Source organism: Aegilops tauschii, chromosome 7, assembly GCF_002575655.3.
Source record: "Aegilops tauschii subsp. strangulata cultivar AL8/78 chromosome 7, Aet v6.0, whole genome shotgun sequence".
Classification (NCBI taxonomy): Eukaryota; Viridiplantae; Streptophyta; class Magnoliopsida; order Poales; family Poaceae; genus Aegilops; species Aegilops tauschii.
The window spans coordinates 104802517-104815549 of NC_053041.3; the positions used below are offsets into that span (position 1 = coordinate 104802517).

At 43.8% G+C, this 13033-nt stretch overlaps 1 protein-coding gene across 1 annotated transcript; it reads right to left on the reverse strand.

Annotated features, from left to right (window-relative positions):
* Positions 1 to 11100: 11100 nt before the first annotated feature.
* LOC109749390 (uncharacterized) lies at positions 11101 to 12594 on the reverse strand. The gene has a single exon (XM_020308353.4). The coding sequence runs from the start codon at positions 12435 to 12437 to the stop codon at positions 11403 to 11405; it is 1035 nt and encodes a 344-aa protein (XP_020163942.1). The 5' UTR covers positions 12438 to 12594; the 3' UTR covers positions 11101 to 11402.
* Positions 12595 to 13033: the final 439 nt, after the last annotated feature.

Genomic DNA, 13033 nt, shown 5'->3' on the forward strand with positions numbered 1-13033 from the left:
CCTGGTCAGTGAGTGACGGAGTCGATGATGACACAGGAGTCCCACTAGAAGAGGAGCGCCTCTGGTTTCGCTGCTTCTGGTGACAATCAGACTCTGGCTGGCCTGGCCTAGAGCAGTAGTCACAGAAAGTGTCACGGCGCGACCAGCCCTTCTCAACATAAGGAGGGCGACCCACCCCCCTGAAGGTGTTGGCAGGAGCGGTGGAGCAGTGGGACGAGCAGACGACACAGGAGCACGAGCAGCCAACACAGAAGAGACTGCAAGCAACCCAGCAGAACGAAGGCGGGTCTCCTCAGCACGAAGCTCAGCAAGCACTTCCGAGATAGGAACACGACCACGGGCAAGCAAGTGAGCACGTCGGGGCTCAAACTCGGATCGGAGACGAGATAAGAACTCGTGAACCCTCTGAAACTCCAAGTCAGACCGCGTAGTCTGACAACAGCGGCAAGTGCCACAAACAATTGTCCGTAGTGAGTCAAGCTGACGCCAGATGGCAGAGCACTGTGAATAGAACTCATCAGCAGACGAGTCACCCTGCTGAAGAGCATGCTCCTGACGCACCACAGAAAGGTATAGAGCATCACCAGAGGGCTGATAGCGCTGACAAAGGTAGGACCACATCGCTGCAACAGTGCCGAGACCCATGAACTCCGAAGCAAACTGAGGGAGGACACTCGCAGTGAGAACAGCAGCAGCGCGAGCATCATCATTGCACCACTGAGTGTAAGCAGATAGATCATCCCGGTAGACAGAAAGAGCATCAAAATATGCGGATACCTGCTGATCATAAGCATCAACTGCAGAATCATCCAGAGCCTTGGCTGCATCCCGATCAGCCTGAGAAGCATCCGCAGCAAACACTGGCGGCACCGGCGGAACAGGAGCCACCGGAGCAACAGGGCAAGGCGGACAGGGTACCTCGCCAGAGAGAACGCCCCACAGAAGAAGGCCGCGCATATGGATACGCATGAAGCCCACAAACTCAGCATAGTTGGTGCCATCGAAGATCACCGAGCACCGAGGGACCGCGACATAGCCCGAAGCAGACATGAGAAGCCTCTCTGCCTTTTTTTTGGTCAACGGACCCTCAACTCGATCTGGATTGAGGGGATCTCGAACCAGGAAGCGAGCGAGGCCACAGAGAGCGACTGCGGGCAGGGAGCGCGTGAGGCTGGGACTCCCCGATGCAGCCAGTCGAGCAGCACAGGCGGGCGGGCTGGAAACGCACGGCCCGGCTTGAGAGGAGGAGCAGCACGCAGCCCAGCGCGGAATCGGGCAGAGGACGAGCCCGAGAGCGGCGCGGCCCTGCGCGAGAGGAAGAGGATCGCGCGGCTCTGCGCGAGAGGAAGAGGAGCGCGCGACCCGGACGGGATCGAGCAGAGGAGGCGCTCCCGAGGCCGGCTGGCAGGAGCTTGCTCACACGGGGATGGAGGAGCGTTGCCTTGGCGCGGGCCAAGATGCACCAGACGGGGGAGACGAGGCCAAACGGGACAGCCGGGGCGGCGGATCCGGACGGGACGAGTGCGACGGCGGCTGCCGGAATCAAGCAGAGGCGGCCGGAGACGAGGTAGGCTAGGAGGAGGGAGCACGGAGTTGCAGCGTGCGGGAGAGCAAGGGTAACCTAGCATCTGATACCATGTTGGATAAACAGCAACTGGATTTACCGAGGGCCAAAGGCCAGTACATATACATGTGTGGGAAAGTGCAGAAAAGCCCCTTATACAATAGAGATGTACAAAGAGTAACTATACACATCTAACAACCTGAATTTGGGTAAGCCGATGCTAAAGACTTGTAATAGAGCTAGTGATGACACATCAAAGCCTGTTAATAGAATAGAACCTAGCATCTTTTTTATCGAAAATGTGGCCTTGGTTGTTTCAACTAAAGAATAAAAAGCAGTAACCTGAACTGGGGTAAGCCGACCCTAGAGACTCGTAATAGAGATGATGATGACACATCAAAGCCTGTTGAAAGAATAGAATCTTGCATCCTATTTATCGAAAATGTGGCCTTTGTTAGATCCTCCGAGCAAGTTTCCATAGTCAAGACTATGCAATCCATAGTCAAGACTATGCAAGGAAAATTTACCAAGCTCGAACTGGCAACAATTACAGCCTAATATTGAGAACACTCCTAAAACTCTGGCTAAATGTTAAAAACACATTAAAATACTGCTACTAACTAAACAAATGTTAGTAAGGAGGGGTGCCACACTAATGGTTTTAACTCAAGAATAAAGAGCAGTAACCTGAACTAGGGTAAGCCAACGCTAGACTTCTAATGGAGCTACTGATGACACATCAGTCTGTTGATAGAACAGGATCCTGCATCATGTTTATCGAAAATGTGGCATTGGTTGGATCATCCAAGCAAGTTTCCATATTCGGGACTAAGGAAATTTTACCAAGCTAAGACTGGCAACAATTACAGCCTAATATCGAGAACACCGCTAAAACCTCCAGCAAAATGGTAAAACCACTTCAAAAATACTGCTACCAAATAAACGAATGTTGGAAAAGAGGGGTGTCACACTGATGGTTTTAACTAAAGAATGAACAAAGTATTCTGCAGAAACAAAGCTCTTAGCTATTGATGAATATTTCTTTCCTAGGTAGGCGCCCTTTTATAGATTCCCCAGAGATATACACATGTACACATTATGGGTATTTTCTATGTAAATTGGGGCTCAAAGTGCCGCTGGTTCTGAAAAAACAATGTCTTGGTTAATTATAACATGTATTGGGGTATTTTTCTTTGCACTGCAAAAGAAATCGATATTTTTCATGCCCAAAAATATTAATTGATATTCCCTCTTCCATATCAGATACCAATGAGTAGTAACCTGAACTGGGGTAAGCCAATGCTAGAGACTTAATAGAGCTGTTGATGACACATCAAAGCCTGTTGGTAGAATAGAACCTTGCATCTTCTTTATAGAAAATGTGGCCTTGGTTGGATCCTCTGAGGAAGTTTCCACATTCGAGACTAAGCAAGGAAAATTTACCAAGCTCAGACCGGCAACAATTACAACCTAACATTCAGAACATTGCTAAAACCTCCAGCAAAATGGTAAATACACTTAAAAAATACTCCTACTAACTAAACGAGTGTTAATAAGGAGGGGTGCCACGCTGATGGTTTTAACTAAAGAATAAAGAGCAGTAACCTGAACTAAGATAAGCCGACACCAGAGACTTCTAATAGAGCTACTGATGACAAATCAAAGCCTGTTGATAGAACAGAATCTAGCATCTTCTTTTTCGAAAATTTGGCCTTGGTTGGATCTTACGAGCAAGTTTTCATATTCAGGACTAAGGAAGTTTTACCATGCCCAGACTGGCAACAATTACAACCTAATACCGAGAACACCACTAAAACCTCCAGCAAGATGGTAAAAATACTTTTAAAATACTACTACTAACTAAACGAATGTTAGAAAAGGGGGTGCCGCACTAATGGTTTTAACTAAAGAATAAAGAGCAGTAACCTGAATTCATTTTTGTGGATGCATCTCAGTACTACCTTCTGGAGTCTGTTTGCAAGTAACTTCGTTACGAACTTCAAACAAGAATTAGACCGTGAAATTGGTCTGAAATCATTGGGCCCCTCAGGTGATAGCACTTTAGGAATCAAGGTGATCAAAGAACCATTAATACTTTCAAGACTAATTTTCACCCTTCCATATCACATATCAATGAGTAGTAACCTGAACTGGGGTAAGCCGACCCTAGAGACTTGTAATAGAGCTGGTGATGACACATCAAAGCCTGTTGATAGAATAGAACCTTGCATCTTCTTTATAGGAAATGTGGTCTTGGTTGGATCTTCCAAGCAAGTTTCCACATTCGAGACTAAGCAAGAGAAATTTACCATGCTCAGACTGGCAACAATTAGATCCTAATATTGAGAACACTGCTAAAACCTCCAGCAAAATAGTAAATACACTAACTAAACTACTGTTAGAAAAGAGGAGTGCCACACTGATGATTTTAACTAAAGAATAAAGAGCGGTAACTTGCTGGGGTAAGCCAACGCTAGAGACTTGTAATAGAGGTGCTGATGACTAATCAAAGCATGTTGATGGAATAGAATCTTGCATCTTCTTTGTCAAAATTTTGGCCTTGGTTGCATCCTCCGAGCAAGTTTCCATAGTGAGACTATGCAAGGAAAATTTATCAAGCTCAGACTGGCAACAATTACAGCCTAATATCAAGAACACTGCTAAAACCTCCAGCAAAATGGTAAAAATACTGCTACTAACTAAACGAATGTTAGTAAGAAGGGGTGAGACACTGATGGTTTTAACTAAAGAATAAAAAAACAATAATCTGAACTAGGGTAAGCCGACGCTATACTACTAATAGAGTTGCTGATGACACATCAAAGCCTGTTGATAGAACATAATCTTGCATTTTTTTATCAAAAATGGGGCCTTGGTTGGATCCTCCGAGCAAGTTTCCAAATTCAAGACTATGTAAGAACATTTTACCTTGCCAAGCTCGCAACAGTTACAGCCTAATATCGAGAATACCACTAAAACCTCAACGAAATGGTAGAAACATTTTTTAAATACTGCTACTAAATAAACAAATGTTAAAAGGAGGGGCATCAATGATTGTTTTAACTAAAGAATAAAGAGCAGTAACCTGAACTGGGGTAAGCTGATGCTAGAGACTTGTAATAGAGCTGCTGATATCACATCAAAGCCCGCTAATAGAATAGAATCTTGCATCTTCTTTATCGAAAATGTGGCCTTGGTTGGATATTCCGAGCAAGTTTCCATATTCGGGACTAAGGAAATTTTATCAAGCTTAGACCGACAACAATTACAGCCTAATATCAAGAACACCGCTAAAACCTCCAGCAAAATGGTAAAAACACTTCAAAAATATTGCTACTAACTAAACGAATGTTAGAAACGAGGGGTACAACACTGATGGTTTTAACTAAAGAATAAAGAACATATTCTGTGGAAACAAAGCTCGCTATTGAATATTTCTTTCTTAGGTAGGCGCTTTTTTATAGATTCCCCGGAGGTATACACATTTACACATTAGGGGTATTTTCTATGTAAATTGGGGTCTCAAAGGGCCGCTGGTTCTGAGAAAACCAACGTCTTGGTTAATTATACCATGTATTAGGGTATTTTCCTTGCACTGCAAAAGAAATCGATATTTTTTCCTGCCCAACAAATATTAATTGATATTTATTTATTTTCGACTGACTACTGTGAGGCAACAGCCTCAGTCCTTTATTGAAGAACTGAGAGGTCTTACAAACCAAACTAAAAGACTAAGCCAAGCTAAGAAAAAAAACTATACTTACCCATTTACATGTTACATAATTACAGAAAAGCTATAAACAAACTCCTATGGGAGAGAGTTAATCTAGCTTAACAAAGCTGGTCTTGTCACATCATGTATGAACCTTTCCTTCCATCCCCTAAAAGAAGGCCTCTCATGACTGAAGATCCTTGCATTACGAATAAGCCAAATGTTCCAGGCAGCCAGAAAAGCAACCTCATGGAAAAAAGGGTATCCAAAGCTTCTTTTGGCGTGAAGGATACACTCTCTTGGGTTTAGACCAGCAGTCCACTGGATCTGAAGATAATTCCATACCCTTGCACTGAAGGTACACTTAAAAAATACTGTAGGTGATATCTGTCCTCCAGGGTTTGAGTGGGGCATAAAGGGCAGTTATTCTCATCATTCTGTTGCCTCCAGTGCCTTCTAACCAGCATATCTCTGGTATTTAATCTGTCATTAAGCATCAGCCATGCAAAGACCTTAATCTTCATGATACTCCTGCTTTCCCATATCCATTTACATGGCTCATCAACTGGCATGTGGGCATGCATTGTTGTGTAAAAACTCTTTGCAGAGACCATAACCAATTATTATTTGCAGTATTATTTATGGGCAAGTTCTGGGTTCCCTCAATGAGTCTGCAATTCTTCCATGGCCTCCACAGAGAGTGGTAACTGAAAAAAGTTGGTATAATGATGCTCATGCAGGATATCATGGACAGAAATTTTGTCATCAATCACATAAGAAAAAATCCTTGGAATCTGTCCTTGAGAGGGGTTGCAGCACCCAAGAAAGACCAAGCATCATGCCAGGATAGTGTTGTGTCTTCCATATTGATATTAACCATAAAGTGAAGTCTGAATATTTGGCCTTGGTTGCATCCTCCGAGCAAGTTTCCATAGTCGAGACTATGCATGGAAAATTTACCAGGCTCAGACTGGCAACAATTACAGCCTAATATTGAAAACACTGCTAAAACCTCCAGCAAAATGGTAAAAACACTTTAAAATACTGCTACCTAACTAAACGAAGGTTAGTAAGAAGGGGTGTCACACTGATGGTTTTAACTAAAGAATAAAAAGCAGTAATCTGAACTAGGGTAAGCCAACGCTAGAGACTACTAATAGAGCTGAACAGAATCTTGCATTTTTTTTATAGAAAATGTGGCCTTGGTTGGATCCTCCGAGCAAGTTTCCATATTCGAGACTAACGCCCTGTTCGGCAGCTCTCCGCTCCGCAGCTCCGCGCCGGAGCGGAGCGGGCTGCAGCCTATTTTTTGGGAGTGGCCGAAGGGTCGCCCGAACAGGCGGTAAGTAAGGAAATTTTACGTTGCTCAGACTGGCAATAATTACAGCCTAATATCAAGAACACCACTAAAACCTCCAGCAAAATGGTAGAAACACTTTTAAAATACAGCTACTAACTAAACAAATGTTAAAAGCAGGGGTGCCACAATGATGGTTTTAACTAAAGAATAAAGAGCAGTAACCTGAACTGGGGTAAGCCGACGTTGTAATAGAGCTGCTGATGACACATCAAAGCCTGTCATAGAATAGAATCTTGCTTCTTTATCAAAAATGTGGCCTTGGTTGGATCCTCCGAGCAAGTTTCAATATTAAGACTAAGCCAGGAAAGTTTACCAAGCTCAGGCCAGGAACAATTACAGCCTAATATCGTGAACACCGCTAAAACCTCCAGCAAAATGGTAGAAACGCTTCAATAATACTGCTACTAACTAAAAGAATGTTAAAAAGGAGGGGTGCCACACTGATGGTATTAACTAAAGTGTAAAGAGCTGTAAGAACTGGACGTTTAGTACAATTACCTTTAAATAGACTGAACAATGTAGAATCTTTGGTCTTCAACCAACGCCCTTCATGCCCATTGATGCTGCAACATTACGATCGGGGACAAGTCAATGTAAAGAGTGTAAGAAATATCCTCCCAAAAGTGAAGACGGAAACAGAACATCAGTGTTGATGTTTATCATCTCATAAGGTGCCAAAGGACATCAAATTTTATTCTTGACTGCTTCTTTTCATCATTAGAAGCTGAGATCAAAAATACATTTCCTGACAACCAAAAGAAGAGAAGTAGTGACAGCTTAGATCTGCTAGGGATATATACATGATCAATTTCAAATTCGAACCAACATTCTATGAGGTGCCCAAGTTGCAAATTCACACTCCCAAACTTTGCAACGCTGAGAGAGGGGTAACTACCAAGCATCACCCTATGCTGATCAAAGAACAGCAGTATATGCTATTCGTACAGTCGGTTTGCAACGAGCAGAAATGGTAAAGGGCGCTGGTAGTGGAAGAGATGCCACATTACGAGCCATTGCTAAAAGTGGTGTGGGATTAAGTTGTATACGCAATGTAAGACCTATGCCACATAATGGATGTCAACCGCCTAAAAAAAGAAGAATTAACCCGCTTTCAACTTTCAAGATAAATAAACAATTCAATGATAAAACAGTAATACTGCTCTATTATGGTTCGAGAGGAGGCAGCAGGATCCACTCAAACACTACAGTGGAAGTGTGTTAAATCAGATGTGAACTTGCAGTTTTGTTGCATTTTTATGTCTACATTTGATCCAATCTAGCGTATACTAGTAATAGCTCTAATATAGTCCCGTCTTGTCACCAAGGATGACACTTTTACTGATATAAAATCTATAGCGCCAGAAGTTAACAAAAAAGCAAATTCAAAGAACGAACCTGGAGACATACCACATGAAACCTACAGTCAACTAAAACAAAAGTTCATGATCGACACCCTTGTTCTTCTCAGTAGACTTGCTCCTGGACTAAATCTTGTTGAAGAATTCAATCTGAGATTGGAACACCAAGATATCAGACTTATTTCCCCCATGTACATCCATCATATGGAAGCCCATTCCATTTTCCCTTTGACCTGTAGAGTTTATTCTGTTCATATCAAACATCAGTCAACCTTTGCTAACTGAAAATCCACGGATATACAGGATGAAGACAACAAGTGCCACACTCAGATGACCATGACCACTTAAAATCGAATGATTATTATAAAAGGAAAAAACAATTATGGTGATAATTTGATCAGAAGATTGGATTGACTTGCACCAAGTGTTGAGGTATCCAAATTTATCGTAATTGCAGAATGACATGTTTATTCATTGATAAGATATGGTTCTACGGTACTTCTTGATGCAAATGAATTCAATGCAAAGCACTGATGTAAACCATCTAAAAATGTTAGGTGGATGAAATGGGTGACAATATTAGACATCAACATTTGAGTCATTCGTAACCAGACTGCATCCTAACAAATCAGATGATGCAGTGGAAGAGCATGACTAAGAAGAAAGGGATACAGAAGCTGCCACAAAGACAAGCAAACTGGAAATAAGAATATATAATTAACAACTGAAACCGTTAAATAAAGTATAAAAAGAATTAAATGGATGTGTCGAGGGTAAAATCATCAAAAACATAATTTTCCAAGTAAATCCATGAAACCGGCATCACTGCAAGGATAACCATGTCTGTGTTTCCCACCCAGTTATCCGATTATGTTGCGGGTAGAAGTTCACTGCAGCATGCTTACCACACATGAGAACCCACTTACCCACTTATTGGTACTGTACCATCAGTGAAATCCTTCAAGGAGGAGATGCTGTGACAAAAGGATTATTGGCATCGTAAACTACCAAACCTTCCAAGTAGAAGAGACAATGCTGACATATCTTCAAAAAATAAATTTCGGACATGATTAACCACATGCTTTCACTAATCACTATATCCACCAACAGAATGAGTAATAGCATACCGAAACAAGCAGCTGAGTACATGGAGTTACTACCTTAACTGTATTATACAGCTTGTCAACTGTTGTACAAAACGCAAACCATAGGACTAGGTGGCTGAGAGACTACGCATGGTAGCAATCTACAGCAATATCTGAAGCTAAGAGTTGTGCTTTAATATTCTTCTTCTCTTATGTCAGACCCATTTTGCCATCTCAAAACTGAATCAAACTTTCATTCTTGGGATTAATCTTAGTCAATTATTAAGGGTCTGGACTAGTCACGACTATTATGTGACTAGTCAGTCAGTACTTCACTCACAACTGGACACCTATAGTCCTTGACTCTGAATGGGAACATGTTATGAGTTGTCCAAATCTGATGTGTTTTGCTCTGAATTACGAATATTTGACATGCAAATGTGTTCCTCGGTCCTACTCCTGGACAATATAGGTTATGCAAACATGCTTTCAGTGCAGTAGTATAGTACTTGTAGCAAGTACACTCAACAACATTATATGACTAGCTGTTGACTAATGACTAGTCATCACGAGTCGTTTAGTCGGTACCCCAGCAACTGGAATATATTTAAACCGACTAGTCGCGACGAGTCATTTAGTCGGTACCCCAGCAACTGGAATATATTTAAACCAGTAAAAACTGATTTCTGTTCTCTATGCCACTTCACAAAAGCCATTAATCTAACAATAAGGTTCCAAAAAAGATATAGCAGCTATCACAGAAGCATTCCTAGTGACGTTTCAATATTAAAAAAAACATGACATAAGACAAGTATGGAATAAGAAAAACAAATTAATGTGTGTCCAACTCCAAATAGTCTGAGGGAGGTACCACATGTTAACACGAAATAAATCTGGATGTCTTCTTGATAGGAGCTTGTTTCACCATTCCTTCTAAATTTGAACAGAATTAGACAGCTGAGGTGTCAAATTCCTGTAAGCCCAAATCAACTCTAGTCTTGATTCCAAAATAAGTTTATGGCATCCTATGAATCTTTGCAGAATCTTATTCAGCAGCATGCATACAGGGCAGAAGTAGAATGATTATAGCTATTTTGGATCTTTTTATAAAATCCACAATTAGCAAATATGTACATTCAGCAAAAGCTACATACGTATGTACATTACAACGTATATAGTATTAGTCCAAATGCCAAAGGTATAGCAACAAATATAACATGTGTACATTGTAAACATGTTATGGAAATAAACGCCCAAAGGAGAAGGTGTGAAATAAAATAGGCAAAGTTTCACCATGTCCAAGGTTAGCTTGACAGCATACCTAAAGAAGCATGCAAAGAGCAACTACAGCATACTGCCAGTGTCATGCTAATATTAATGTGGCCGCCAAATGTTCTACCGTGCACTGTCTTTGCGCGCATTCCGTGCTTCATGGACAACTAAACATCGAAACAAGTGCAATGCAAATTTATCTGTTCAGTAAAGTGGCACAGTCGAGATTACAACATTGAAAACCATAGAAACCATTTGATTTATCTTGAAAGTCCACTTGCGCATGTGTATAAATCACAGCCTTATTCAAACAGGTTCTATGTAGGATTGCATAGCCAAGATTATCCAAACAAGTTGTATGTACGATTGCATAGTCGAGATACAGTGGAAGTTGCAGCAATGAACACTAGGAACCCTTTGATTTAACTTGGGAGTCCCCTTAGGCATGTACATAAATTAGTACCCCCTCCGCTTCAAATTACCTCGTATATTCGGTCTTGTTAGGATAAGCCTTTGAACAGCAATTAAAGTACTTTGAAATATGAATATAATGGCATCAACTTTATGTCACATTAAGTACATACTAATACAGTAACTGTTGATCAAAGGCTTGTCCTGATGAGACCTAAAATGTGAAGTAATTTGAAACAAAGTGAATGAATTACAGCATTACTCAGACAAACTGCTAGAGAAGACTGGACCCAATGATAAGCTCCAACTGTTTCAACCATTACATATTTCACAAAGCATTCATAAAAACATATTGCTTATCTCTGAATGAAAACCACAGCATTACTCAGACAAATTGCTAGAGAAGACTGGACTCAATGATATGTGTTACAGCCATTACATATTTCACAAATCGTTTATAAAAACATATTGCTTCTCTGCGAGTGAAAACTAGAAAGCTCCACACAGCAATCAAGCATAGATAACACCAACAGCTAAAACAAAAATACCAGAACTTATGGGCGAGCCATGGTATGAAGCTAATCGCTGAATCAGTACAAGAGGTTCGCCTCCATGCCATTGGAATCTCCCCAACATCGATTTAATTCCTTCCTAGGGGGAGTGACCGGCATGAGTATGTCTCCCTGAAATCAGACTTATTGGAAGAAGTGAAAATTGACGCATACACTTTCTTGTTTGCATGAGCCGGTGCATGATCTGCAGCCTTAAACCGCTTTGCTGGGGCAGCCTCCCCTTTCTTCCCACTCTCCAACTTCTCAGCGTCTGCAACCGCAGCAGCAGCAGCATGCTTACTCCCACTGAGCCCATTCGCCAGCTTCTTATCCTTCTTCTCCTTCAGCTTCCCTCTCTCCTCCTCCATCCTCTGCCTCAACACTTCCACCTCCTCCTCGGTACCATTGATGGGCATCTTGTCCGTCTCATCAAACTCCTTATGGCAGACCAAACACGAGGAAGACTTCACCTCCTTGAGAGCCTTCACGCTCAGCACATGGCCGCATCCACGGAGCGCGAGGAACTGGGACTTGCCGTTGAACTCGAACCCGGTGACCGGGCACTGGAAACGAACCTCCTGGTCCGCCGCGTTGGGCTTGGGGTGCAGGTGGATGGGGATCATGTCCTTGAGCCCGCGGATGTGCGAGAGCGCCTTGGGCAGGCGCTTGTGGATGAGCGCCTCGACGAGGGCCTCCTTGTTGAACAGGTTGCCGAGGCGATCCATGACGGCGGGCGCGGCGAGGGGCTCCCCCGAGAGCGCGCAGCAGGTGAAGCGGGAGAGGCGGGCCTCGTTGGGGTCGGCCTTGTCGGGCTTCTTCGCGAGGTACATGGAGAGGTAGCAGTCGCGGGACTCGGCGCAGGTGGACCCGCCATCGCCGCCCCCGCCGCGGAGCGCGCGGAGGCGGAGCGCGAGGGAGCCGGACGGCGCGAGGGAGGCGACGGGCGCGGAGGGCGCGAGCGGGCGGCCGTCGGTGGTGAGGTAGAAGGAGGAGGAGGGGAGGGGGAGGAAGCTGAGGAGGTCGGACACGGGGAGGTGGGACGCGGCGGTGAGGTACCGCGGCGGGAGGGACAGGTCGTCGAGGCGGAGGACCACGGCCCGGGTCGCGCCGGCGGCGGGCGCCATGGCTGGTGCGGAGCTAGGGTTAGGGTTTCGACGATGGTGCGCCGGATTCGGGAGCGGGGGTGGCTAGCGGAGACGATGGGGGATCGGGATGATTCGGTGCGGTGCGGCTGGCTCCTATGGAAAGCTGGACGCGGAGGGGAATCGAGAGACGTCAACTCTGACGTCTGTACCGACGGTGAGGTTCGGCACGCGGGGTGGGCTCGGTTTGTCTGAGGCCTTGGGTTGGGAGTTTTGGACTGAGCTCGACTCGGGCCGGCTAAGTTGACTTTTTCTTTTGAGCAGGACGGCTCAGTTTTTTTTTCGCTTACTGCCTTAGTGATGGCCCGATCGAGCTGAGTCTGGGTTGGGCCAGCCCATTATCTAGCTACCTGCTATAAAGAGGATCCGGTTCCGCCGCGGACGCCCGTATGTCTCGCTTACAGCGAGACGTAGGGAAGCCTCGCGTCAAGGGCACAGCGAGATGGGCCGGCCTAGGTGCGTTGAAGGCCACAGCCTCATTATTTTCTTTTTTTTGCTTTCCTTGTTTTTAATTTTGTTTATACTTCCAAATAATCTATATAAAATATATTAAAAATATTTACATAAAAATATTTTAA